The following is a 26,811-nucleotide window of genomic DNA, read 5'->3' as shown; positions in this document are numbered from 1 at the left end:
AATCGATTTGGTTGTTTCGGATTTTAGTTTTGAGCCTGTAAGTTGAGTTTGTTCTTCTTACCAAAATACATTCATTGGGTTTATTACCAAAAACATTTATATTGCCTATTTGATCTTAGCACAAGAACGTGTAACTCCAAACTTGCCAATGAGTCTACTATGTTGTAGCCTCCTTCAGTTGCGCAAGAACTTGTACATCATTTCCTTTCCTGAACATTCCTTCGAATTGCTTCATTGCCAAGTTCATTACTACAGGTACTCTAGAATTACACCTCCAAAACTGTTGTTAAAACGAAGATCAAGAGAACTTGAAGATGATGCAACTTACAAATCGACTTGTAGGCTTTAGAGTTGATTTCCTGGGACAAGTAAACCTTTAAGAAACTTCCTTAAAGCATGTTAGAAGCAAGGGAAATGGATCGCAGATGTTTCAATTTGTTCACAATTAATTGTTACAAAAATCAGATTGTATGTTCCCTGTCAGGGGCCAAGAAATCATGCCTCCTACCAATATTTTGCTGAATTAGGAAACAAAACAGATATAAGTCGCAGAGGATCTACCATTTTCATGGCTTACTAGCCAAATCACTTGAAATATGTTAAACCCGAGAAAAGTTAAATCAGCATGTTGATACAGAGCAGCTAAAAGTTTAGAATAACATACTGTTCTCGACATTGAATATCACATCAAACAAAGAAATCTATCTCTGCTGAAATAGCATTCATTTCCTGGAATTTAACTAGACAGGTTTTAAGTTATCAAACCACTCTTAGAAGCACACCCTGTTGATAATTGAAGGACCCATTTCATCATACTCAGCCTTCACTATACACATCTGCAAACCAAGTAGAAGTTGGGAATGAGAAGTAGTTAATTAAATGACAGATCGATTAGTAAATAAAGCAAAAAGAAACTAACTTTTTGGAAAGTACTGAGGGAGGCTAGAACTGATCCTCCTATCCAGGTGCTATACTTCCTCTCAGGTGGTGCAATCACCTTGATTTTCGTGTGGCTCGGAGCAAGTGCAGTGATTTCCTTTCTCATACGTTCTGCTATGCCAGGGAACATAGTTGAGCCACCACTAAGCACAATGTTTGCAAATAAATCTTTCCTAATATCATCATCGCATCTCATGATTGAGTTGTAGGCTTTGTCATGAATTCCTGTCGCTTCCATTTCAACCAATGATGGTTGAAAGAGGACTTCAGGGCAACGGAATGTCTCAGCACCAATATTAACTACTTCTCCATCAGGAAGCTTATAGCCCTTCTCAATTGATTTTGAGAAAAAATTTGCCTTCTCAATCTCTTGTTCATAATCCAGTGCAACATAAGCAATCGTCTCCTTCATATCACGAAATATATCTATATCTCTTTCCCAACCATTAAATACATTAAGACCATCCGTGACAAACTTGACGAGATACCATGTAAGATCAAGACCACCAAGATCTAACCGTGAGATAGCATGGGGAAATACATGTCCTTCATAGACAGGGACAGCGTGTGTCACACAATAACCCGAATCAAGCACAACACCTTGTTGAAAAAACAACAAACCTTGATTATTTCAGTTCCAAACTACCTCTTTTAGCCAGAGCTTCATCACCAACATAGGCATCTCTTTGTCCCATTCCAAGCGTGATGCCAGTATGACAAGGACGACCAACAATACTTTTGATAACAGCCCTTGGAGAATCATCCCCAGTAAAGCCGGCCTAAAGAATCAAAGGAACAATTTATATAGTTAACACCAAGCATAGAGCTGAAATTGCAAGCAGCTTTACTAACTAACCTTGATCATTTCAGTTCCGTTGCCAATAACAAGTGTTCGAATATCCATCCCATCAGCCATCTTGTTAGGACTTCAAATGTTAATTTTGCAAGTATAATTTAGGTGAGACGTCACTGGTACAAACACGGAATCAAATTGGAAATTTTTTCATAAGATCAGTTCAGTCTGTGCGAAGTTTCTGGGATCTCCTTTTAAGCTCCTTTCAGGCTCAAGGTGAGATAGATTTTCATATTTCCAGTAGAAGTCACCACCAGGCACCAGCTAATAAATAGCACATTGAAAAGACAGAAAAATGCTGAAAAATAGCTGCAAAAATACTCAGGCATTCATATAGAATAGCAGCGTAAGAATCACTAAACTTAAGGAAGCATGAATTGATTTCCTTTTATAATCACTTGGAAACGGTGACAGAGACAGAAATTCTAATATGGGGATTCAAAAAAAACTGATATACTAAAAGTTTTCTCGGAGATTCAACATCATACTAAGTTTCAAACAAATATGGGGCTTAATTTTAGGCTTGAAATAAGGAGTTACTGGAATTGAATGTATATTGCTATAAAAACTAATGAGTTACATATCTAAATTTTGCAATAGGATCATAGAGAACATCATACTACAAAAGCTCCTCCAAAAAATTTCAACTAATACACGAGGAAAAAATTTGATTGACTAAGTTAAAATCCCTCCGACACTATTATTAATTTTTTGCGAGTTTCATATTTTAACTATTAAACTTCCATGAAGTAGACTCATTTTCAAGAGCTTTTTCATCTCTCACATACCTCTCAGCAAATTACCCCAAATATTTTGTCTTATATTGAATAGGGTTTCTTTTAGTCTAGAGGGGGCTATAGTTTTGGGTTAATAGGAACACCCACTAGTTTAGATATGAAACTCACAAAATGGTGATAGTATTTTGGGTCAGGTGTTTAACGAGATAATATCTCAAATAATCATTCAATTATGGACTTTTTTCTCAAAAAGTTACTCAACTTTGATAGCTAACTCAAAAGTCATTATGGACTATTTTCTCAGAAGTCACTCAATTATGGGTGGTTTGCTTACAACATCACTCAACTTATTTAATTGATTTTTTTAATTAAAATTTATTGTCATGAAAATTTTATTTCTAACCAAATTTTTTAAAAAATAAAAAGATATCCATTTAAATAATTTCATGACCCGCCCACTTGATCAACCCGCTAAAAATATAATATTGATTTTTTTATATTTTAAAAAAATCATAAATCAGAAAAATTATTTTTATGCTTAAATTTAGAACAAATTCAGTAGTGTTACTGTTAGGTTAGTTTTTACTTTTTACCCTTACTCCCCTTTAAAAAGTTATGATCATTTCATGCTAAAAATCAGCCATGTATATTTTGCATGAGTAGCCCTCAAACTATATTCAAAATCTCAGACTATGGTCATACTGCCCCCTAAATAATTTTAACATAGAATAAATACATCATAAATGTTGATTTATGTGGCATAAAGAGTGTGCACACTCTTTTGAAGGCAATTGAAGGTTACATAGACAATCTTAAAAGAAATTAATAGGTACAAATTTCATTTTTTAATTGGACGTTACTTAATTAATTACATCTAAGGTAAGTTTTGGTCTAAATTTTTACGATGTAAGCTAAATTTTATATTTAAAAATTTTCCTAGTAGTTTTTGTACGAAAACATAATCATTAGTTTCACCAATTAGAACGTACGTTCTTACTCTTTTTAAATAACTTTTATTTATGATCAAATAAGATCTGTTATTTACGTAATCAGAACCCATATCATAGGTATAAGACATAAATATGCCTTTTTAACTTGGTCTTAACTGACATTTGTGTCCTCCAACTTTGAATGTAAACAAAATAGGCACTTATAAGTCTTGTACAAAATTGAATAAGTAAACACACGTGTCCTACATGGCATAATACACTAGGATGCCACGTGGAAGGTAGGTTGGTCACATAGGACTTATATGCATACTTATTCAATTGGCCTAACCCAACGGTGGCCCCTAAGTTGGCACGAAGTTTCACTTAGACACCTCAACTGGGCGACGTTCATTTTAAACCCCTCATGTAGTGTCACGACCCGATTTCTCAAGTCATGATGGCACCTACTATAACCCACCAGCAGGTAAGCCAACCCGTAACTCGGAACAACAAGTAATGAGTCTAAGGGTAGAAACTAAACAAGAGTAGGCAAATAACAATATAAACAGGCGGAAGCAAACCAAAAACATATATACAAATAAAGATCCCTCCCAGAATCTGGAAGTCACTAGTACAGAGCTACTACAAAATGAGTACAAGTCCCAAAAGTGGACAACAGAGATTGGACTGTCTCGGAAGGTAAAAAACATCATGTGCTCACTCCCGTCTCCGGATCAGTCTGCTCCAAGCTCGATCAACGCTAGCTACTAGTGCCCGGACCTGCATCACGAAACAGATGCAGAGCGTAGCATGAGTACCAAAATCACAGGTACCCAGTAGGCATCATAGACCGACTGAACTTGAAAAGTAAAGGCAATATGAAAAGAAGGAATACGCAAATCGAGGTCAAGAACAAAAATCTAACTAACAAAGGAATGCACACGAGTGTACAAAGAACTAACTAAAGTAATCTATAAGCTAACTACACCTAACTGGGCCCCCATAAGCCCAGAAGGTACACTCGTGCGCAAGTTAAATAAAAACCCGAAAGGACCCCCATAAGCCCAACGAGTACACAGAATAACTATAACTAAAGAGAATTGCATATGAGAACCCAAGAACGGAGAACACGAATCAGAACCTCAACCCCAATTAGTAAAATCTGACAGTACGGAGGCCGGACCTCGAACCGGATGCTCACCAGAAGTACTCAAGTAACCAATCACAAGTATCAAGTATCTGAGGCCAGAACTCTAACCGGATGCTCTATATAAGTAACTGGGCAATAGAGGCCGGAACTCTAACCGGATGCTCTATAAAGGTGCCAATGTAGCTGCTGAAAGAGTCTCAATCGATCCACGCTCATAAATGTCCGTGGAACGCCGTTCATACTAAGCCAATCAATGTAAGTCCTTGGAACCGAATCGAAAATCAAATTCAAATCGCGAAGCAGAACTAGCGTCGCCGATTTAACTCGTGAAGCCGTAACATCGGGTAAATAAGGATAACTATCATCAGATCAAGCGTATTTCCTAACTAAGACCAAACTATCAGACTCAAGTCTGCTACACCAGTCTACAGGGATCTAAGTCGGTCGAGCGACAACGGGGCAAAACTAAGGCCTATCGGATCTGAATCATGTATTTCTAAGGCAAGCCCTAGTCAAACCTAAACTAAGGCCCAACATGCTTCAAATAAATAGTAATTAAGCATGCAAGCACTTCACATAGGGTCAATTAATAACACAAAGCATGCTCACAGTTACCCGGTAATTCTCGAAATACGCCGAAAATATGATTTCTAAACACCTATGCATGACTCAATAACTACCAAACCAAATCCCAACTAATCAACATGCATTCACACTCTCAAGCTCAATCTAAGAGAGGGAAACCGTAGCCTACCTGTAGGCCGATCACACGCGCTCCAAAATCACTCCTTCAGAGCTTTCCCTTTCCGAACGGTCTCGAAACGCTGCCCCGCTATCAAAAATATAGTCACAACGTTAATACGGTCGTTTAGACACCAAAATCACAACAAACGGAGACGGGTCAATTTTGGAGTCAAAACGGGAATCGTGGGACCCACGCTGGAAATTCCGGAATTAACCCCAAAAGTGGGTCCTAACCAGTTTCCCCCAGCTCATATCCCAAAATGGGACACAATTCGGGGCTCGGAAACAACACACTATCAACATGCAACCAAAACCCAAATTACACTAAAACGGAACAACAATAGCAGCAGCTATTTACAAGAAAATATCATAAAAGAGGGTCCAGATGCTGAAACCAATCACACCATGATGATCCTCACGAAAAAACCCACAATCTAGGATTTTGAATCACCAGATTCGCACCCAAAATGACCACGAAATCACCTTCTAAATTTTCCCAAAAATTGAGCTCGAAATGAGCTAAGACAGCAGCTAAAACACAACTTTTTACCTCCAAAAAAAAGTTAAATACAAAATCTAACCATGCCAACGCGTTCTCCTTGAAAAACCACTCAAGATAGCCCCAAGAATCACCAAAATCGGATCTAAAATGACTGAAATATCAAGTCTCAAAAATTCCCAAAATCAAGCTCACAAAAAGGGTGTGGCAGCAGGTATTTTACAAAAATTACCTCAAACGGTGACTCCAAACCACTATCCGAGATCACCAACGCGTTGTCCTCGAAAAATCTCACAACTTTGCCTTTTAAATCGCCCAAATCGGTTGAGAGATGAGAGAGTTATGAGGGTTTGAAGTTTGGAAATATGTTGCTGTTTTTCTGCATTTATTGCAGAAAATAATTTCCAAAACTTAAAACTCCGATGGGGTGCTCCGATCTCGTTCGGAACCCCGTGCATGCAAACGAGATATGCAACCATACCAAATTTGACATTTCAGACTCAACGGCGCAGTCAAAATTTCCATCAGAGGTCATCTCGATAAAAAGTGGGTCCCACTTCCAAAAGTCATTTTAAATCAAAACCCACAAAAAGGCTCGGAAAGTATCGAAAACCTCCAGACACAAAAGAAGGGTCAATATAGACCAAACTCGACATTCTGGAGCTAACCACGCTGACGAAATTCTCATCCGAGCGCGTTTACATAGAATGTTGACCAAAGTCAAACTTAGGCTTAAACTTAAAGTTAAAACGCCTAATCGCACCGACTCACACTGAAAACCTCGGGAGTCATGTCGACCATGCTACTACCCTAAAATGACCCTTCCAGAGCTGATGGAATCGTCAGAATTGGGTTCCGATGTCATCTTCTTGAACTTTTGATCGAAAATGATCGTTCAAGGTTCATAAGCTCCAAAACACAAAACTCGCACCAAAACCAAACGAACAACCAGGTGACCGAACTGTCAGTCCCAACAAGTCATAAATGACTTATGGTCGCTATAGGAACGCTCTAAACAACACACAGAAGGCAAGACACAGATATGACCAAGGGGGTCATTACATGTAGGATCTCGTTGTGTCATTTTGACACTTTTTGCTAATATGACATGGTAAGTGTAATACACTCAAAGTCAACGCGTGAAGAGCTTTTTTCAGGTCAAAAAATTATTTTTAAAACACTGTTCATCTTCTTCCCTCTTTCTTTGTGATTATCCCATCCACCACACACCATCAACCCACTGCCGTTGCATCATCGCCATTAATCTTATTAAAATCGAATACTTTTTAATTTTTGAGATCTGAAAATCACCACAACCATCATATTCTTCTCATTCTGTTTCTTTAGATCCAACAATTATTTTAGCTCCACAAAATAATTACTCTATTTCTTGTTCACATATTTGAATCCTCTACACATACGAGAAATGCAAAAGAAATAATTCTTCCATTGTTAGTTATAACTGATTTTGTTAGAAGTAAAGAAGAGAAAAAAATGTGCTTTTATAAATTAATGTTTTCAATGTAATTAAATTCTTTTGAAAGTGTTTCTTGAAAAGACAATAGAGTGAAAAAGGGGTTGAGGTTGGGGTAAAGAGAATGGACGATCTAGTGGGGGTGAAGGAGCAGTTGGGGTTGGGATGTGTGGGGTGGAGAAGACGCCTGGGTTGGTTGGGTGAAGAAGACAAGGGTGAGTTTCTTGAAAATTAGAAGTGGTGAATTTCTTTTTACTTAAAAGTCATTAGTTTAAGAATTATTTTTACATATATGATATGTGTCTTTATTTAATTCGTTACTTTGACACGTCATCGGCAAGTGTATTACACACATGTTGTATTTTGGATGATTATTAAAAAAAGTGTCAAAATGACACAACAGAACTCTACATAAGGTGTCTATAATGAACAAAACTCAGTTAAGGTGTTTAAGTGAAACTTAGTGCCAACTTTAAGGGGCCACCGATGGGTTGGGCCTATTCAATTTTATACTAGCTTAAATACTTATTTATGCACACCCAAAGTTGAAGGACATAGATTCAAGCGAAAGTCAAGTTAAGGGCACATTTATCTATTATGCCTATATCATAATCCTACCTTCTCTTTTTTGTATAATCATGTGGTATATATAAACCTTTTAAAGCACAGATTAGAATAAACCAAATGAGTTGCAGTAGAAATCTGAACTGAAGCGTTTAATATTCAAATCTTGAATCCGCTCTCTAACTGAGTCCTCCCTGATATCGACAGAAACAAAATGGACACTTTAGCATGTTGATACAGAACAGCTAAAAACTAAAAGATCATACTGCTCTTGATGTTGAATATCACATCAAACAAAGAAACATATCTCTGACTGCAATAGCATTCATTTCCCTGGAATTTAACTCGAAAGGTTTTAAGCTGTCAAACCACTCTTAGAAGCACATCCTGTTGACAATTGAAGAACCAATTTCATCATACTCAGCATTCGCTATCCACATCTGCAAACCAAGTAGAAGTTGGGAATGAGAGATGTAGTCAATTAAATGACAGGCGTAGTCAATTGAATTATTGATCGATGAGTAAAATAAAGCCAAAAGAAACAAACTTTTTGGAAAGTACTGAGGGAGGCTAGAACTGATCCTCCTATCCAGGTGCTATACTTCCTTTCAGGTGGTGCAATCACCTTGATTTTCGTGTGGCTCGGAGCAAGTGCAGTGATTTCCTTGCTCATACGTTCTGCTATGCCAGGGAACATAGTTGAGCCACCGCTAAGCACAATGTTTGCAAATAAATCTTTCCTAATATCAACGTCGCTTCTCATGATTGAGTTGTAGACTTTGTCATGAATTCCTGTTGCTTCCATTCCACCCAATGATGGTTGAAATAGGACTTCAGGGCAACGGAATCTCTCTGCACCAATATTGATGACTTCTCCATCAGGAAGCTCATAGGCCTTCTCAACTGATTTTGAGCAATTTTTTGCCTTGTCAATCTCCTGTTCAAAATCTAGTGCAACATAAGCAATCGTCTCCTTCATATCATGAAACATCTCTGTACATTCCCAACGGACGATTTCATTAAAACTATACACGAGATAGCTATTGAGAAAATTTTTAAGATCATGACCACCAAGATCTAACCGTGAGATAGCATGGGGAAGTACATGTCCTTCATAGACAGGGACAGCGTGTGTCACACAATAACCAGAATCAAGCACAATACCTTGTTGAAAAAACAACAAACGAAATTAGTGTGACAGACTAAAAGAGTAGAGAACCAGCCTATATTGGCATTAAAATCTGCTATTTACCAGTTGTACGACCATTAGCTAACAGAGAAAGAACGGCCTGGCTTGCAACATACATAGCTGGAACATTGAATGTCTCAAACATGATTTGAGTCGTTTTCTCTCGGTTTGCCTTGGGGTTAAATGGTGCCTCAGTCAGAAGAATGGGATGCTCCTCAGGAGCGACACCAAATTCATTGTAAAATGTGTGATGCCAGAGCTTCTCCATAGCATCCCAGTTTCTTACAATGCGCTGTGCAATGGGATATTTCAGAACCAATAAACCCCTTAATACCAGAGCTTCATCACCAACATAGGTATTCTTTAGTTCCATTCTGGAATGACGAGGACTTCCAACTATACTTCTGATAACAGCCCTCGGAGAATCATCCCCAGCAAAGCCAGCCTAAAGAAACGAAGGACACAATTAACACAAGCATGGAGCTGAAATTGCAACCACTTTATTTCTAACTAACCTTGGTCATTCGAGTTCCGTTGTCAATAACCAGTGTTTGAAGAATATCCATCCCATCAGCCATCTTGTAAGGATATCAAATATTCATTTTGCAAGTAGAATATAGGTGAGACATCACTGGTACAAATACGGAGTTAATAAAATTGGATATATTTCATAAGATCAGCTCAGTCTGCACAAATTTTCCGCTTCTCCTTATAGATCTCTTTATATGAAGGAGATTCAACAAGTTATATATACACACACGTATCTAACAAACTTTACCTATATACGCAGAACATGAAATCTATCAAACCTAAATTTCAAACAAAAACAATAAGAAATTCAAAGTACCTTTATGGAGATGAATCCAATGCTAATTAATTCAGTAAACAGTATAAGAAAGTGTAATTGTAAATGCAAATAAAACTCAATTTTCAAATCAAAATTAACATTATTGCTCTTTGACCAATTCTTTCTTTCTGTTTTTTTCCTTGATGGAAAAATTACTGCTTTAACTAACTCAAAGAGGTAAAATTTGTATAAATTTGAGTCAGGTTCCTGTATTTCATTTTTTTTCTCAATTTTAATTGGGGAAATTTTCAAAGGGTTTAGATGCTTGAAATAAGGAGATACTGGTATTGAATGTATATAGCTATAAAACTGAATATGTTGCTTTGCGAGTTACATATCTAAATTATTGGGTGCTCATGCAAATATCCTGAACTACCATGGGCTCATAGTAAAATACCCCTAATGGAATATCACATGTTGATACAACTTTAGGAGAACCGCATAAATCACCATGCACATGAAAATAATTTGATTGACTAGTTAAAAGTCCCTCCTAAACTATTAACATTTTGCGAGTTTCATATCTTCCACGTGTCTCTCATCAAAATTCACTCGCCAAATACATAGTCAGGCACTCAGGCTCTAACTGAGTCCTCTCTGGTATCTGAAGAGCTTGCACATTAGTTACTTTCAAACCATATATAATGGCATTCTTTCATATCAGCTCTTGCAAAATTGATTAACATCATGAAAGTTAAATAAAAAAACAAAGATTTTCCCCTTTTCATACCAAAACCTGAAATTGAAATACATTCATTTGCTTGAATTCAACTAGGAAGTATTTAACTTATCAAACCACGATGCACATCCTGTGAACCAACACAGGACCACATTCATCATACTCGGCCTTCGGTATCCGCATCTGCACAACAAGTAGAAGGTATTCAACAAGACACTCACAATTACAACAAATTATTTATGACTTTTCCATCAGGAAGCTCATAGCCATTGTCAACTAATTTTGAGCAATTTTTTGCCTTCTTAAGCAATCGTCTCCTTCATATGATGAGGCGTATCACTTCTGCAATTATTAAATATGTAAGGACCCTCCATGAGAATCTTCATGAGATATGTGTAAGATCACGACCACCAAGAGCTATCCGTGAGATAGCATGGGGAAGTACATGTCCCTCATAGATTGGGATAGTGTGGGTCATACCATCACCAGAATCAAGAATAATACCTTGTTGAAAAACAACAAACGAAATCAGTATGACTGACTAAAACATTAGAGAATCAGGCATTCCAATCTGCTTCTCACCAGTTGTACGACCATTAGCAAAAAGAGAAAGAATGGCCTGGCTTGCAACATACATGACTGGAACATTCGGTGTCTCAAAGATGATTTGAGTCATTTTCTTCTCTGTATTTATCTTGGGGTTAAGTGGTGCGTCGAACAGAAGAATGGGATGCTCATCAGGAGCAACACGGAGTTCATTGTAAAATTTGTGATGCCAGAGTTTCTCCATTCTTACTATGCCACATTCAATGGGATATTTCAGAAACAAAATACCTCTTTCAGACGGAACATCATCACCAATATAGGCATCTTTTCCTCCAATTCCAACCATGATGCCAGTATGACGAGGACGACCAACTACACTTTGGAAAACAGCCCTCAGAGGTAGGGGTAATGTCTGCCTACACTCTACCCTCTCCATACCCGACTTTTGGGATTTCCGGCGAGATTGAATTGAACCCCCTTTCATGGTTCAACAACATTTGCATCAGAAGAAAACCACATGAAATCATCATACCCAATCTAAAACTAGAAGTACTCAAAAGCCCAAAATTTAGCAAAGAATAAACAAGCACATAAATACAAGCGAAACAGAGACGAATCAAATGCGGTTGACAATCAAACAGATCTTTATGGAGACAAACCCAATGTTGTGGGAATAACTGTAAATGCAAATAAAACTGAAACTTCACATCAAATCAATATTCCTCTTCGACCAATTATTTTTTGTTTGGTTTGAAATTATCTTAACTTGCTCTTCTTTTTGACATTTTATTCTATTTAAACAGCCCCAACAAATGACAAAGGTTAAAATTGGTATTTAAAAGCATGAGCTTCCGGTAATTGTCACTGCTTATGGATCCATAAACTAAGTGGAGGTCCAAACTGACTGATGTTGAAGAATCAACGAAAGAGTTGTGGTTAGGGGTGAAATGTCACTCGAACTCAGAGCTAGATGATTCTCCCCGAAAAATGTTGTGGTTAGGGGTGAAATGTCACTTGAACACAGACAAGGGTACAATATTTAGGAGTAGCTTTTGAGGGGGGTCGCAATCAACAATCACTTTATATTGTCAAAAAGGAAACCAAGAATAACTTTGTGATTCATCAATTATTATAAACTACAATTTGGTTTGAGGTTAAATTCACAGTAGAAGGCATGTACAAGAATCTAGGTTTGCAAATTCAATAACATAAAGTGTTACCGAACATATCCACATTACACAAAACGTAAAGCTCTAACAATTAGAATTCATTTGATGGGAATTAACTAAAGACTATTAAAGTTCTCAAAACCAATCTCAGAAGCACTTCCTATGGACAACTGCTGGACCAATTTCATCATACTCGCCCTTTGTTATCCACATCTGTAAAGCAAGTAGAAATTAGCAGATACACAGTAGAAAACCAATTATTTGTGATTGAGGCGTAGATGATTGGTTGATTGATTGGTGACAATGGAATAAAAAATAAAAAGGATACGAAACTAACTTTTTGGAAAGTACTGAGGGAGGCTAGAACTGATCCTCCTATCCAGGCGCTACACTTCCTCTCAGGTGGTGCAATCACCTTGATTTTCGTATGGCTCGGAGCAAGTGCAGTGATTTCCTTGCTCATACGTTCTGCTATGCCAGGGAACATAGTTGAGCCACCACTAAGCACAATGTTTGCAAATAAATCTTTTCTAATATCAACATCGCATCTCATGATTGAGTTGTAGACTTTGTCATGAATTCCTGCCGCTTCCATTCCAACCAATGATGGTTGAAAGAGGACTTCAGGTAAACGGAATCCCTCAGCACCAATATTGACGACGTCTCCATTAGGAAACTCATGGCGTTTCTCAAGTAATTTTGAGCAATTTTTTGCATTCTCATTCTCCTGCTCAAAATCCAGTGCAACATAAGCAAACGTCTCCTTCATATCATGAAACATATCTTTATATCTTTCCCAACCGTCATAATAATATATATTATACCCCTCCACGAGTAACTTCATGAGATACTTTGAAAGATCACGACCACCAATATCTAAGCGTGAGATAGCATGGGGAAGTACATGTCCCTCATAGATAGGGACAATGTGGGTCACACAATCACCGGAATCAAGCACAATACCTTGTTGGAAAAACAACAAACGAAATCAGTATGACTGACTAAAACAGTAGAGAACCAGGCAATCAATCCAATCTGCTTCTTACCAGTTGTACGACCATTAGCATAAAGAGAAAGAACGGCCTGGGTTGCGACATACATGGTTGGAACATTAAATTTCTCAAACATGATTTGAGTTATTCTCTCTCGGTTTATCTTGGTGTTAAATGGTGCCTCAGTCAGAAGAACGGGATGCTGCTCAGGAGGGACACCAAGTTCATTGTAAAATGTGTGATGCCAAAGTTCCTCCATATCATCCCAGTTTCTTACTATGCCCTGTTCAATGGGATGATTCAGATTAAGCATATATCTTTTCGACTCAGCTTCATAACCAACATAGGGATGCCTTCTTCCCATTCCAACCATGACACCAGTATGATGACGACGACCAACTAAACTTGGGAAAACAGTCCTTGGAGAATCATCCCCAGCAAAGCCAGCCTAAAGAAACAAAGGAAAGAGTTTACACCATGTATGGAGCTGAAATTGCAACCACTTTATTTATAACTAACCTTGGTCATTTGAGTTCCATTGTCAAAAACCAGTGTTTGAAGAATATCCATCTTGTAAGGACTTCAAATATTTATTTTGCAAGTAAAATTTATTTTGGAAACGGTGACGGAGCCCAAAAATTCTAATATGGGGATTCAAAAAATTCTAATATAGGGATTCAAAAACAAAAATACAAAAACAAAGTACGTGTAATTGAAGATGAATCCAATGCTATTCAGTAAGCAGTATTGAGAAGGTAATTGTAAACGAAAATAAATCACAAAATTCGAATCTAAATCATTATCCACTCAAATTTCGTCTATTTCATCTTTAAGCTTTTTCGTTTTCTCAATTCTAATTGGGAAAATTTCAGAAATTGTTAGGGTTTGGATGCTAGTATGCTTAATATTAGGCTTGAAATAAGGACATACGAGTATTGAATATATATATATATATATATACTATAAAACTCAATTTGTCGCTAGAATATGTAATATTTTGAAACTATAGTAGAGTAATTAGAAGGTTGAGTTGCAAAGTCACTTAATTCTATTGCGATGGAGAGCTTAAGGTTATATAAGCCCCATATCATTTTCCCATTTAATTGATTTTTTTTTTTTTACAATAGTGTCATAACCACCACACATCTCATTCGCCGTCCTCGACGGTTCTACTTTCACTCTACCACAAGTAGATAGACCTTTTCAAGTCAAGTGTTATTGATACAATTTTAGGAGCCCCAAAAGCTAATTATTAAGGTAGAAAAGTTAAAGATGGTATAAGCCTCATATTTGTTCCTCATTTAATCCATATGGGATTATTATTTTTTTGCTATAGGGTCATTACACATGCTGTGAGAACATCATAATCCAAAAGCTCCTCCAATGAATTTCAACTAACAGTACACATAGAAAAAATTTAATTGACCAAATTAAAAACTCATCCTAAAATATTAACATTTTGTGAAATTCATATCTCTTAACTATTGGTTATCATATAATCCTCCTAAACTTCCATGAACTGATTGTGCAAGCTTTTTCATCTTTTACGTGCCTCTTATTTTAGTTAAGAGGGTAAATAAGATAATAGAAAATCTAACAGTTTAGATACAAAACTCACTCACGAAATGACTTTTATGACAGACATTTTTGAGGGGTGGGAGTGGGGATAGTTCGGGGGTGGGTGTTTGACCTATTCACTCATTATTTATAACTGATTTAGTTAGTTGTAAATTAATTCAATAATCATATTTATAATTGTTTATTGTACAAAAAAATATTGTTCCTTCATTCTAATTAATGTGACATTTATAAGTCAAATGAGTTGTTATTTGATCGTAATTTTTTTCATATGTCTTTTAAATATTTTAATCATGAGTTAATTATGCTAATTTAAAGTTTTTTATTACGTAATTTTCAAATATTTAACCACTTACCGTTATTGGCAACATGTGGTTTGCACATGATTTCTAGATAAACTTTAAGAAAAAAAAAAAATTCAATACTTGTTTAACTTACATGTTCCATGTTTTCATGTGACATCTCATCTTGTTTTAAGCTTGTAAATAACATAATCGAAGACACATTGGAGATTTAGTGCATAAGTTATGGGTTCATCCATAGTAACTTTGGCTCAAACTCCAAATAAGGGAAAAATTCACTAGATAAATCAAATAATATATTTTGAACACAATAGACGGAATATAAAATGCATACAAGATTGGGTATTACTTCAAAAAAGACATCTCTCTGATTGAAATAAGAGTGCTTGCTGGAATTTAACTAGGAAGTATTTAGGCTATCAGCCCCTTCTTAGACGCACATCCTGTGAACCAACGTAGGACCGCATTCAAAATACTCGGCCTTCGACATCTGCATCTGCAGACCAAGTAGAAGTTAGTGTTGAATCCTTTAGCATAAAAGAGTTATTCAACAAGACATTCACAATTACAACAAATTATCTATTTCTGAATGAGAGACGATGTGGTTAATTGAATGATTGATCGTTCAGTAAAATGAACTAACTTTTTGGAAAGTACTGAGGGAAGCTAGAACTGATCCTCCTATCCAGGTGCTGTACTTCCTATCAGGTGGTGCAATCACCTTGATCTTCGTGTAGCTCGGAGCAAGAGCAGTGATTTCCTTGGTCATACGTTCTACAAAGCCAGGAAACATAGTTGAGCCACCACTAAGCACAATGTTTGCAAATAAATCTTTCCTAATATCAACATCGCATCTCATGATTGAGTGGTAGGGTTTTTCATGAATCCCCGTCGCTTCTATTCCAACCAATGATGGCTTGAAGAGGGCTTCTGGGCAACGGAACGTTTCAGCACCAATATTGATGACTTTTCCATCAGGAAGCTCATAGCCCTTCTCAATTGATTTTGAGCAATTTTTTGCCTTGTCAATCTCCTGTTCAAAATCCAGTGCAACATAAGCAATCGTCTCCTTCAAATGAATAGGCGTATTGATTGCGCAATTGTTAAGTATGTAAGGACCCTCCATGAGAATCTTGATGAGATACCATGTAAGATCACGACCACCGAGAGCTAACCGTGAGACAGCATGAGGAAGTACATGTCCCTCATAGATAGGGACAGAGTGGGTCATAGTATCGCCAGAATCAAGCACAATACCTTGTTGAAAATCAACAAACGAAATCAGCGTGACTGACTAAAACAGTAGAGAACCAGGCATTCCAATCTGCTTCTTACTAGTTGTACGACCATTAGCAAAAAGAGAAAGAGCAGCCTGACTTGCGACATACATGGATGGAACATTGAATGTCTCAAACATGATTTCAGTCATTTTCTCTCTATTTGTCTTGGGGTTAAGTGGTGCCTCAGTCAGAAGAACGGGATGCTCCTCAGGAGTGACACGAAGTTCATTGTAAAATGTGTGATGCCAGAGTTTCTCCATATCATCCCAGTTTCTTACTACGCCACGTTCAATGGGATGTCTCACAGTCAAAATACCTCTTCTAGAGAGAGCTTCATCACCAACATAAGCATCTTTTTGTCCCATTCCAACCATGACGCCAGTATGACGAGGACGACCAACTATACTTTCGAAAACAGTTCCCGGAGAAGCATCCCCAGCAAAGCCAACCTAGAGAAACAAACAACAACAACAACTATTATTTATTACTAGAGAGAAATGTAGTTAACACCACGCACGGAGCTGAAATTTCAACCAGTTTATTTCTAACTAACCTTGCTGAATCCAGTTCCGTTGTCAAAAACAAGTGTTTGAGGAATATCCATCCCATCAGCCATCTTGTAAGGACATCAAATAATTATTTTGAAAGTATAATTTTGGTGAGACACTGAATAGAAATACAGAGTCAAAGTGAAAATTGTTCATAAAATTCTGTTTCTCCTCTTTTAACTCCCTGCAATCTCAAATTGTTCAATAATCCTATCGGTCTTTGACTTTCACTTTTATAATCACTAGCAAACAGTGATGGAGCCAGAAATACTAATATGAAGATTCAAAAAAAATATACCAAAAGTTTTCTTAAACAAACTACCATCCACGTTTTTCGAAAATAGCGTCTCTACTCTCATGGAGGTAATGATAATGTATGCCTACACTCTACCCTACCCAATCCCCAAACTCGAGTTTATGAAATTTCACTGGATATGTTTTTGTTGTTAAGAGGTACAATTTTCCGACGGAATTCAATTGAACCCCTTTCATGTTCAAAAACATTTGGATCAGAAGAAAACTAATGAAATCATCATGATTCATACCCAATTTTCAAACTGAATCCAAAAACCAAAATTACTCAAAGCGCGCAAAATTTAGCGAAGAAATAACAAGTACATAAATACAAGTAAAACAGGGACAAATCAAACAGACCTTTATGAAGACGAAACAGATGCAAATAAAACTGAAGCTTCAAATCAAAGCAATATTGCTTGTTGGCCTTTTTTTTTTTCTTCTTTTTAAACAACCTAACAAATGATGATTTTATTGTCTACAAATTTAGAAAAGGTGATCAGACAAATTTCAAGAAAAAATAAAATAATATTATCTTTTTGAGAGTTCTTTATAAAATATTTGTTGCTTTTAAATATATTTTCTACTTATTACTTTGATATACTATTTTTAAAAAATATTTACCATCTATAGTTACTATACTATGTATTAAAAGTGAAATATATATATAATATATATGTACTATAATGTATTATACTTATTTTGATAAAAAAATAAATTTGCACAATGTATTAAAAATTATCTATGTATGTAATAAAGATGTATTACACTATGTATAAAAGTAAGTTTTGCATGCAATATAGATATAGTATATCATATATGTGTCTTAAAATGTATTAGGCTTATTTTGATTTAAAAACCTGCACTATATATTAAAAGAATTATACATATACTAAAATTATATAGCTATAAATGGTAAATATTTTTCAAAATATTATATATTTAGGTAAGTTTCCCACTAAAATACCCCAAGGCGTACATAGTATTAATGTCTAGGAAAGTTCAAATTGTTAAACTGATTTAATTAACAGTAAATCTATTGTATTTATGTGTGGGCTATTGTATAAAAAAAGTAATTATTAATATCTTTACTTAACACATCATTCTTCAAAAAAGTTAATTATTTAACTCAATTTTATGATTAATTGGATATTTAGATTGGATTCCGCACTAATATAATCTATATAATTATTGTGGCATCTCGTATTGTTCTAAAGGTAAAGCTGGTATTTAAAAATACTTCAAGTGGTTCGTACTTCGTAGTAGTCCATTGGACGATTTATATAGGCGAATATCAATTAGTTTTTAAGGGGGTCCAAATCAACAATCACTTTTACTTGTCAAAAATGGAAACAAAAAATAACTTTAGTCTATATAATTTATCTTTTTTTTGAATGTCTGGTATTCACATTAGAGCTCGACTAATACCAGATTCACACCGGAAAGTCCTAAATTGGGGGTAAAACGCTCTCTAACAAAAAGACTGTTATATTGTGATTCATTAATTATTATAAAATACAGTTTGGTTTGAGGTTAAATTCACAGTAGAAAGACATAAACAAGAATCTAGGCTTGCAAATTCAATAACATAAAGTGTTACCAAACAAATTCAAATTACACAAAACGCAAGAACTCTTGACATATAGAATTCATTTGATAGGAAATAAACTAAAGTTAACAAAACCACTCTTAGAAGCACTTCCTATGAACAATTGCTGGACCAGATTCATCAAACTCGGCCTTCGTTATCCACATCTGCAAAGCAAGTACGTTAGCAAATATATAGAAGAGAACAAATTATTCGAGATTGAGACGTAGACAACAACAAAGAGAGGGAAAATGAGACTAACTTGTTGGAAAGTACTGAGGGAAGCTAGAATTGATCCTCCAATCCAGACACTGTACTTCCTTTCAGGTGGTGCAACGACCTTGATCTTCATGCTGCTTGGAGCAAGAGCAGTGATTTCCTTGCTCATACGATCCGTTATACCAGGGAACATAGTTGAGCCACCACTAAGCACAACGTTTCCATATAAATCTCTCCTAATATCCACATCACACTTCATGATTGAGCTATATGTTGTTTCATGAATTCCGGCTGCTTCCATTCCAATCAATGATGGCTGGAATAGGACTTCAGGGCAACGGAACCTCTCAGCACCAATAGTGACAATTTGCCCATCTGGAAGTTCGTAACTCTTCTCAACATCCTTACCGTTCTTTGTAGTCTCGAGCTCCTGTTCATAATCCAGTGCGACATACGCAAGCTTCTCCTTCACATCACGAACAATCTCCCGTTCAGCAGCAGTGGTGAATGAATAACCTCTCTCTGTGAGAATCATCATGAGATAATCTGTGAGATCACGTCCAGCAAGATCTAACCGCAAGATAGCATGGGGAAGTGCATATCCCTCGTAGATAGGGACAGTGTGGCTCACACCATCACCAGAATCGAGCACAATACCTTGTTGGAAAACAGAGAACAAATTAGTAACAGAAAGCCAAAAAGAACTAGTACGCGTTCCTAATCAATATGTGCTGCTTACCAGTTGTACGACCACTAGCATAAAGAGATAGAACAGCCTGGATTGCAATATACATGGCTGGCACATTGAATGTCTCAAACATGATTTGAGTCACTTTCTCTCGGTTTGCCTTAGGGTTAAGTGGTGCCTCAGTCAAAAGAATGGAATGCTCCTCTGGAGCAACTCGGAGCTCATTGTAAAAAGTGTGATGCCAGATTTTCTCCATATCATCCCAGTTGTCTACTATACCATGTCGAATCGGATACTTTAGAGTCAAAATACCTCTTTTGGACTGAGCTTCATCACCAACATAGGCATCTTTTTGTCCCATTCCAACCATGACACCTGTGTAACGAGGACGACCAACTATACTTGGAAAAACAGCTCTTGGAGCATCATCCCCAGCAAAACCAGCCTAAAGAAACAAATAACATAGTTGTTGTGCATCAGTAAAGTCACATAGCTAGAGAGTAATAAGAATCGCAAGCAGTTTTTGCTAACCAACCTTGACCATTCCAGTTCCATTGTCAACTACAAGTGGTTGAATATCTTCTCCATCAGCCATCTTATAAACGCTACACATAAGTAAAATTGAGGTAATACATCACTAGTACAACCACATAATCCATGTAAAAGATGTTCAAAGTATAAAGTCATTTATGTGAAACTTTTTGTGTAGGAATCTCGTACTTTGTGTATTATTATTTCAACCTCATCTCAACTCGAGGTGAGAGAGACTTAACATAGAAATCACAAACAGAGTGGCACAAGTAGTAGGGGTATCATGCAAAAGATACAACACATGAAGGAATAAGAGGTGTCAATTTGTGCAGTGGTAGTTCATTCATGCAATTGTTCACTTCACTTGACGACACATTAAGCCTAAACACCAAGATATGGTAATAGTGAAACATAAAATATCCATTTCACCCAAGATTAGTACCGTTACAATTACATATTATTCAGTTACCAGTTTCTTATCGACATATCTCCTCAATACTCTACAGAAGTATGTCCATTTTCCAAGATTTCTAAGTTCCCTTTCTCTCAATGGAAAGAAAGAGCAAAATGCTAAAGAATTGCTAGTACTTACTAATTTTCTAGTTGCACAGGACGAATTCACATTCATAAAGGATTGGCTGTACTAAGGTTGAGAAAACACGAAACAAAATGAGTAGTGAACAACTGAACATGCAATATGTTACGCAATGAGAACATTGCAAAACTATTCTTTCACGTTTTGCTAAAGAAGACTGTGTGCTCATTGCAAATAGTGGCATATATCTATTTATGGATTCACTCAGATTGCATTTTCTAGGTAGAAATGATAAATCTAGTTAAGACAAAGAATGTTAGCCTCGCAAATAGTAATCTTAGGACTCATTTGGTTGGAGAACAAGTTATCCAGATATTAGTTATCATCCAATAAAATAACATTATTCCATGATCGTATCCCAACCAAATATGGGGACAAATTCAACCTCAAATTAATCCCGGATTAGTTATCCCTTAAAAAAACACTACCGATCACATTCCACAGAAATTACGTTCTAATCGAATCAATGTAGCACTTGTTGGCTATTTTTCTTTAACAAAACAAAAAAGAACAAACCATAATAATTCAAAAACATCACTTGTTCCCACCAAAACATGTTCAAAAAAATTCCATCAGAACCACATGAAATCAACCTAACCAAGTGTCAAAAGTGAATTTGAAACACCAAAAACTGTTTAACTGGCTACACAAACAAATAGTTGAAGTACTTCATCCATAAAAATATCAAAAACACATAGGCCATAGCCTTGTACAAAATTTAGTTACTAACCCTATTCAAAACACATAAAGTTCAAATCCTGACTTCGCGGCGTAAAAACTGAATCCAAAAGTGAAACAAAAACAACTCAACTTCAAATAAATTATGAAGCAGTATTAAAACTTACCTCTGAATGAAATTGGTTGCTAGTTCAGTATAGGGTTCTTATGAGAAAACAGAGGATTTTTGGCAGAGAGTTATTTTATTTGAAAAAACAGAGAATCAAGAATTCGAAACTCCAAGTATATTTTTTTCTCTAGACACGTATCATTGTAAATAACTGTAAATACAAATGAAAATTTAATTTTAAATCAAATACTAATTAATTATCTTGGACCAATTTAATTTTTTTTCCTTTTTTTGAGATTTGTTTCCTTTTAAATGACAAAAAATAATATATCTTCTAATATTACGTACTGCGTTTCAATTATTTCAACAGTTTTTCCATTGAAGAAACAAATTATGTCTATTAGTATATATAATACTCTTCATTCACATTACTGTATTGTAATTGCAAAATTTTAATTGATGTGTTGCGCTTTTATTAATCGATCAAAATCAAGTCTCAAATTACTTTTTAATCATCATAACAGAACTATTTGTAAGTCTAAATTACGAAATACAATAAATTAATATCATCAACCAAAAACAGTGGTATTTAAACATTATATTCACCCTCATTCATCCTTCTAGAAAAAAAATCTCTAATTTGAAACTGTGATAGACGTAATTTTTTTTCCGTAGACTTTTTTCTAATACTCCCAAATACATGAGAATTTGACAGTTTTACCCTTTTCTTAATTTCTTTTGCAAACGCCAATTAAAATTGGAAAATTAGTCACACGATTCAAAATTAAACATGCTTTTATGACTAATACATTTAATTGAGTAACTGCAACATTGAACAGGAAATCATGAAACACAATTTAATTTAATGAATAAAAATCACAAAGTATATTAGGTAAATAGATCTTTTCCTTATGAATAGGTATTTTCCTTAGATAGAGAAAAAATATATCGAATCACTCATTATTTTCATATATGCTTTTCCTGATTTTGACTGATTTTAGGATACTCCAAAATCTTTTTCCTTTATTATAGACAAGTTCACATTTAAAAAATATATATATTTAATTGTTCCACATAAGGTGCTAATATCTTCATAATATTTTTCGTGTTATGATCAAACTGGATTGAAGAAGAGAACTATCCTCAAGATACGTTTAAAATATTGTTGTTGTGAATCATTTTGATTTGACTAAAATTTTCACTATTTTGATCATAATATTTTTGTAATTCTTGGAACATCTTTTTCAAAATAAACTCTCTAACTACATTTGCATAATCATTTTTGTCATTTATCATTTTTTCATGTAAAAACACTTGTAAATTTATGTAACATCCGACAATTTGAAATAGCTTTGAAGAGGCTTAGGATTGGAAATTTTTTTTTTTTGGAAAGAATTTTAAAGTTTTGGAAATTTTGGCTAAGTATGGAAAATGTGAATTTTTGGCCAACTTTGAACAGCCATAAATTCTAGCTCAGGATGAGTTAGGTGGAATTCCAGTTATGGTTGCAAATTTCGTGGAATGACCTTTCTAACGCCACCGAGTTTGCTCAATTCCGAGTCCGTATGAGCGAGTTATGACCTTTGAAAGTTGGGCAGTTGACAAGGAAATCCGTCCGGGAATCATTAAGGGCATTTTGGTCTTTTCCCTAGCCTTTTATTTTGGTTTTATAAATGTGTTAGGCTGATCATTTTGATCAGTTTTACCATTTTAAAAGAAGTGAGAGTGAGGGTTTTGAGAGAAGAAGAAGAGAAGAAGAAGAGAAGAAGAGAAGAAGAGGAGATCAAGCAAGGAGATCATCGTGGATTTTCGTCGGGGGTGATCCCTACCAAGGTATGTGAGCTTTTAGTGTTGGGTGATCCTTTCCCCCACATGCCAAACTCGTTTTATTTTCGAGAAAAGATGGATTGTGTTTGTTGAAGTTGTGAGTTGTTGTGGTTGAAGTTGTTAGAGTTGTTAAAGTTGTTAGTTGTTGAAATTATTGTTGGTATTGTTGTTGGTTGTGATGTTGAGATTCTTGATGATTTGGGACTTGTTTCCGATTGGGGTTTTGAGTTGAAATCTATTGAATGTTGAGGGATTTCATGTTTCTAAGTGTTTGGGGTTGGAACCCTTGAAGTTAGAGAGTTTAGAGTTGGAAAAATGAAGGAGAAAAGTCGGGCTTCTTACATGAAACAAGTCCGTGTCGCGGACTTGTTCCCTCTGTGAACAAAATCTGCTCCGCGTCGCGGACAGGACGCGGACTCCACTGTTTTCAGAATTTATTCTCAAAAATTTTCTTAAGTTTGGTTGTTCCAAATCATTCCTAAATCATTCCTAAACATCATGAGGTCCTTCCAAACACCAATCAAGTCCTTGAATCCATAATTCAATTCAAGTGAAGTTAGTTTCCGATTCAAGTGAAGTCAAGCTTAGAAATTAAGTAAGTCCAAGCAAGTCTTTAAAGCTTTTCAAGAGTCTTCATTGAACGTTTTAACTTCATTCTAAGGCTCAAGTTCCAAGTTAAGTACAGAGTTCCAAGTTGAGTATAGAGTTTCAAGCTAAGTAAAGAGTTTCAAGTTTCAAGTTTAGTAAAAAGTAAAGGGCATATAGTTTCAAGTCGAGTAAAGAGTATCGAGTTTCGAGTTAAGTCAAGAGTTTAAAGCTGAGTTCATTTCTCAAAGTTATTAGGGAACTATGTATTCCCAAAGAAGTTTTAAAGAAATGTCTTTACATTTAAACAAGGTTGGAAACTGAGATTTCCAAAGAGCCTTCGGGCTAGTTTTTGAGTAATTATCTCATATCAGCAGGAATAATTATGTTTTAAAAACATAAGAGCCAGTACATTTTTGGGAGTAGTATCGAGCACCGAGTTGGGGGAGCGTTCAAAGAACTCACAGCCCCCATAGAACCATGTTAGCCACCATGGGTAGAAAAGGGTCATGCTTTTTAGATGAACCCTTTTCAGATTAGACTAGTGGATCCATTAGGCAGTTCAGGTCTTATACTTTTGGCCGGGTATAAGATGCTCTGGCAGCGTGAGGTCGATCGCTGTATCATCACTATAGCTCTTATGTGATGGTTGTCGGTTAGAGAAACTCCCACAGCAGTTATTGTATTTTCATACTCAGAGATTATTGTATTTTTATATACATCAGTTCATTGTATTTCTATAATACATTTCAGGCTTATTGTATCTTTGTATACACACAGAGTTTATAACATGTTTTAAACAGTCTTTCTTTATATCGCACTTGTTTTAAATTGCCTTATATTGAAAGAAGTCAGTCAGGTTGAGTTGAGTTGAGCCAGGTAAGCTAATCAGTTTCTCCCAGGTTTCCTTCTAGCCGTTGTTGCTTAGCTTTCCAGCTTGCATACTCGTACATTCCATGTACTGATGCCAGTTGGCCTGCATCGTTTCATGATGCAGATCCAGGTATCCCAGATCAGCAGCCTGTGCGTCGTTGATCCAGCTGAGCACTCCAGAGTCAGTGGTGAGCCTCCTTGCTTTCCGGAGGACTCTTTTACTTCGTGTTCTTAGTGTTGTCTTATTAGGATGTTGCGGGGTCTGTCCCAACATCCATCTCAGTAATTTAGAGGCTTCATAGATAGACAGATAGACAGTCAGTCAGCTAGTTTTGAGTCTCTTATCTATGTATATATGTAATACTCTATTTTGAGACCCGAGATGCCTTTATGGCCAGAATTGTTTAAGTTAAGTTGTTTTGTAATATTGCATCGCTTGAGTTATTCTGTTGAGTTAGGTTTCCGCTGAGTTAAGAAAGCCAGGCCAAGGGTTCGCTTGGGGCCAGAAATGGTCTCCGGGTGCCGGTCCCGCCCAGGGTGTAGGCTCGGGGCGTGACAAACTTGGTATCAGAGCACAGAGTTTAGGAGTCCTAGGGAGTCTATGAAGCCGTGTCTGTAGAGTCCTAGTTATCGGTGTGAAGCGCGCCACATCTATAATTGGGAGGCTGCAACATTTAGGAAGATTTCTCATTTCTTCACACTCATTTCGTGCGTTAGAGTTGATCTCTATAAAGTTTCTCTCTAATCCGTGCTTGCGCGTGTTTCAGATAGTCATGCCTCCACGAAGAGTTGGTAGAGGGCGTCTTCCTAGACGCTATGTTGATGAGCAAGAGTTACCCTATGCACCGGGAGTGCAAGATCAAGGGGAAGTTTCTAATGCCGAGTTTAGAGAGGCAATTAGAATGTTGAGTCAAGCTGTAGCCAATCAGGTGGGTCAGCAAAGGGGAGTTCGGCATGAAGGAGCTGACACTTCAAGGATCCGTGAGTTCTTGGGGATGAATCCTCCGAGTTTCATGGGATCAAGCACTACTGAGGACCCAGAGAACTTCATTGAGGAGTTGAAGAGGATTTTTGATATAATGCATGTAGCAGACACTGAGCGAGTTGAACTAGCTGCGTATCAGCTGAAGGATGTTGCTAGAACATGGTTTGACCAGTGGAAAGGGGGCAGAGCTGAGAATGCACCACTTGCGAGTTGGGCTTATTTCGAGGAAGCTTTCTTGGGGCATTTCTTTCCTCGAGAATTGAGAGAGGCCAAGGTACGTGAGTTCCTCACACTTAAGCAGGAGTCCTTGAGTGTTCATGAGTACAGTCTGAAGTTCACACAACTATCCCGCTATGCTCCGGAGATGGTTGCGGACATGAGGAATAGAATGAGTCTGTTCGTTGCTGGGCTGTCTCGGTTGTCGAGCAAGGAAGGTAGGGCGGCAATGCTTATCGGGGACATGGACATATCAAGGTTGAGGGTTTATGTGCAGCAGGTTGAGGAAGAGAAGCTGAGGGACAGAGAAGAGTTCAGAAATAAGAGAGCTAAGATCGGGAACGAGTCCGGGCAGCAGAAAGGTATTTCAAACCGTTCCTCCTTTCAGCAAAGGCAAAAGGGACCTGCTCCATCATTTGCGAGAGCACCTGCACCCAGATACAGAAGTGAATTTAATGTTTAGAATTCGAAGGACTTCAGAGCTAGACCAGCACAATCTTTGGGTAGTGTGGCGCAAGGGAGTAGTAAGCCTCCTGCCTGCGCCAAATGTGGTAGAAACCACTCAGGTATTTGTCGAGAGGGCTCCATTGGTTGTTTCAAGTGT

At 36.7% G+C, this 26,811-nt stretch overlaps 6 protein-coding genes across 10 annotated transcripts in view; 1 reads left to right on the top strand and 5 right to left on the bottom strand.

Moving 5' to 3' along the window:
- Window positions 1-26,811, top strand: part of LOC125833971 (fructose-1,6-bisphosphatase, cytosolic) — a 312,269-nt gene that overhangs the window by 197,858 nt on the left and 87,600 nt on the right. The gene's annotated exons all lie outside the window — the stretch shown is intronic.
- On the bottom strand, window positions 771-9,656 carry LOC125833963 (actin-104-like). 3 transcript variants are annotated; one of them, XM_049513133.1, is made up of 4 exons: window positions 9,594-9,656; window positions 9,142-9,523; window positions 920-1,539; window positions 771-836 (listed from the first exon to the last, which is right to left on the bottom strand). In XM_049513133.1, the coding sequence occupies exons 1-4, from the start codon at window positions 9,654-9,656 to the stop codon at window positions 771-773; spliced, it is 1,131 nt and encodes a 376-aa protein (XP_049369090.1). The 3 variants fall into 3 exon arrangements, with proteins under 3 accessions (XP_049369090.1, XP_049369091.1, XP_049369092.1); XM_049513134.1 differs by lacking the exons at window positions 771-836; window positions 920-1,539 and adding exons at window positions 8,264-8,329; window positions 8,437-9,053; XM_049513135.1 differs by lacking the exons at window positions 771-836; window positions 920-1,539 and adding exons at window positions 8,320-8,331; window positions 8,440-9,053.
- On the bottom strand, window positions 10,716-11,634 carry LOC125833854 (uncharacterized). The gene is given in 5 exon segments (XM_049513015.1): window positions 10,716-10,787; window positions 10,849-10,909; window positions 10,911-10,995; window positions 10,998-11,108; window positions 11,187-11,634. Coding segments are annotated over 5 exon segments (777 nt in total).
- On the bottom strand, window positions 12,467-13,893 carry LOC125833974 (actin-100-like). 2 transcript variants are annotated; one of them, XM_049513149.1, is made up of 4 exons: window positions 13,831-13,893; window positions 13,366-13,759; window positions 12,657-13,282; window positions 12,467-12,532 (listed from the first exon to the last, which is right to left on the bottom strand). In XM_049513149.1, the coding sequence occupies exons 1-4, from the start codon at window positions 13,879-13,881 to the stop codon at window positions 12,467-12,469; spliced, it is 1,137 nt and encodes a 378-aa protein (XP_049369106.1). In that variant the 5' UTR covers window positions 13,882-13,893. The 2 variants fall into 2 exon arrangements, with proteins under 2 accessions (XP_049369106.1, XP_049369105.1); XM_049513148.1 differs by having other exon boundaries at window positions 12,523-12,534; window positions 12,660-13,282; window positions 13,831-13,881.
- Window positions 15,622-17,099, bottom strand: LOC125833986 (actin-104-like). Its single transcript, XM_049513162.1, has 4 exons — window positions 17,025-17,099; window positions 16,527-16,920; window positions 15,835-16,448; window positions 15,622-15,687 (listed from the first exon to the last, which is right to left on the bottom strand). Exons 1-4 carry the CDS (start codon window positions 17,085-17,087, stop codon window positions 15,622-15,624), a joined length of 1,137 nt encoding a protein of 378 aa, XP_049369119.1. The 5' UTR covers window positions 17,088-17,099.
- Window positions 18,746-21,901, bottom strand: LOC125833958 (actin-105). 2 transcript variants are annotated; one of them, XM_049513130.1, is made up of 5 exons: window positions 21,780-21,901; window positions 20,344-20,413; window positions 19,860-20,253; window positions 19,164-19,777; window positions 18,746-19,068 (listed from the first exon to the last, which is right to left on the bottom strand). In XM_049513130.1, exons 2-5 carry the CDS (start codon window positions 20,401-20,403, stop codon window positions 19,003-19,005), a joined length of 1,134 nt encoding a protein of 377 aa, XP_049369087.1. In that variant the 5' UTR covers window positions 20,404-20,413; window positions 21,780-21,901; the 3' UTR covers window positions 18,746-19,002. The 2 variants fall into 2 exon arrangements, with proteins under 2 accessions (XP_049369087.1, XP_049369086.1); XM_049513129.1 differs by lacking the exon at window positions 21,780-21,901 and having other exon boundaries at window positions 18,975-19,068; window positions 20,344-20,421.

The sequence above is a fragment of the Solanum verrucosum genome, unplaced genomic scaffold, assembly GCF_900185275.1.
Source record: "Solanum verrucosum unplaced genomic scaffold, falcon-dt-bn FXZP01000108.1, whole genome shotgun sequence".
Lineage (NCBI taxonomy): Eukaryota > Viridiplantae > Streptophyta > Magnoliopsida > Solanales > Solanaceae > Solanum > Solanum verrucosum.
Note: the sequence above shows the minus strand (reverse complement) of the source record. Positions and strands in the feature narration are given on the sequence as shown.

Excerpts from the sequence above, each read along its gene's own strand:
- LOC125833963 (XM_049513133.1), bottom strand. The coding sequence starts at position 9,656 with ATGGCTGATGGGATGGATATTCTTCAAACACTGGTTATTGACAACGGA. Across the intron at positions 1,540-9,141 it reads AGCTAATGGTCGTACAACTG|GTGTTGTGCTTGATTCGGGT; the intron begins GTAAATAGCAGA and ends TTTTTCAACAAG. Across the intron at positions 837-919 it reads CCCTCAGTACTTTCCAAAAA|ATGTGTATAGTGAAGGCTGA; the intron begins GTTAGTTTCTTT and ends CTTGGTTTGCAG.
- LOC125833974 (XM_049513149.1), bottom strand. The coding sequence starts at position 13,881 with ATGGATATTCTTCAAACACTGGTTTTTGACAATGGAACTCAAATGACC. Across the intron at positions 13,760-13,830 it reads ATGGAACTCAAATGACCAAG|GCTGGCTTTGCTGGGGATGA; the intron begins GTTAGTTATAAA and ends TTGTTTCTTTAG. Across the intron at positions 13,283-13,365 it reads TGCTAATGGTCGTACAACTG|GTATTGTGCTTGATTCCGGT; the intron begins GTAAGAAGCAGA and ends TTTTCCAACAAG.
- LOC125833986 (XM_049513162.1), bottom strand. The coding sequence starts at position 17,087 with ATGGCTGATGGGATGGATATTCCTCAAACACTTGTTTTTGACAACGGA. Across the intron at positions 16,921-17,024 it reads ACGGAACTGGATTCAGCAAG|GTTGGCTTTGCTGGGGATGC; the intron begins GTTAGTTAGAAA and ends TTGTTTCTCTAG. Across the intron at positions 15,688-15,834 it reads CCCTCAGTACTTTCCAAAAA|ATGCAGATGTCGAAGGCCGA; the intron begins GTTAGTTCATTT and ends CTTGGTCTGCAG.
- LOC125833958 (XM_049513129.1), bottom strand. The coding sequence starts at position 20,421 with ATGTGTAGCGTTTATAAGATGGCTGATGGAGAAGATATTCAACCACTT. Across the intron at positions 19,778-19,859 it reads TGCTAGTGGTCGTACAACTG|GTATTGTGCTCGATTCTGGT; the intron begins GTAAGCAGCACA and ends TTTTCCAACAAG. Across the intron at positions 19,069-19,163 it reads CCCTCAGTACTTTCCAACAA|ATGTGGATAACGAAGGCCGA; the intron begins GTTAGTCTCATT and ends CTTGCTTTGCAG.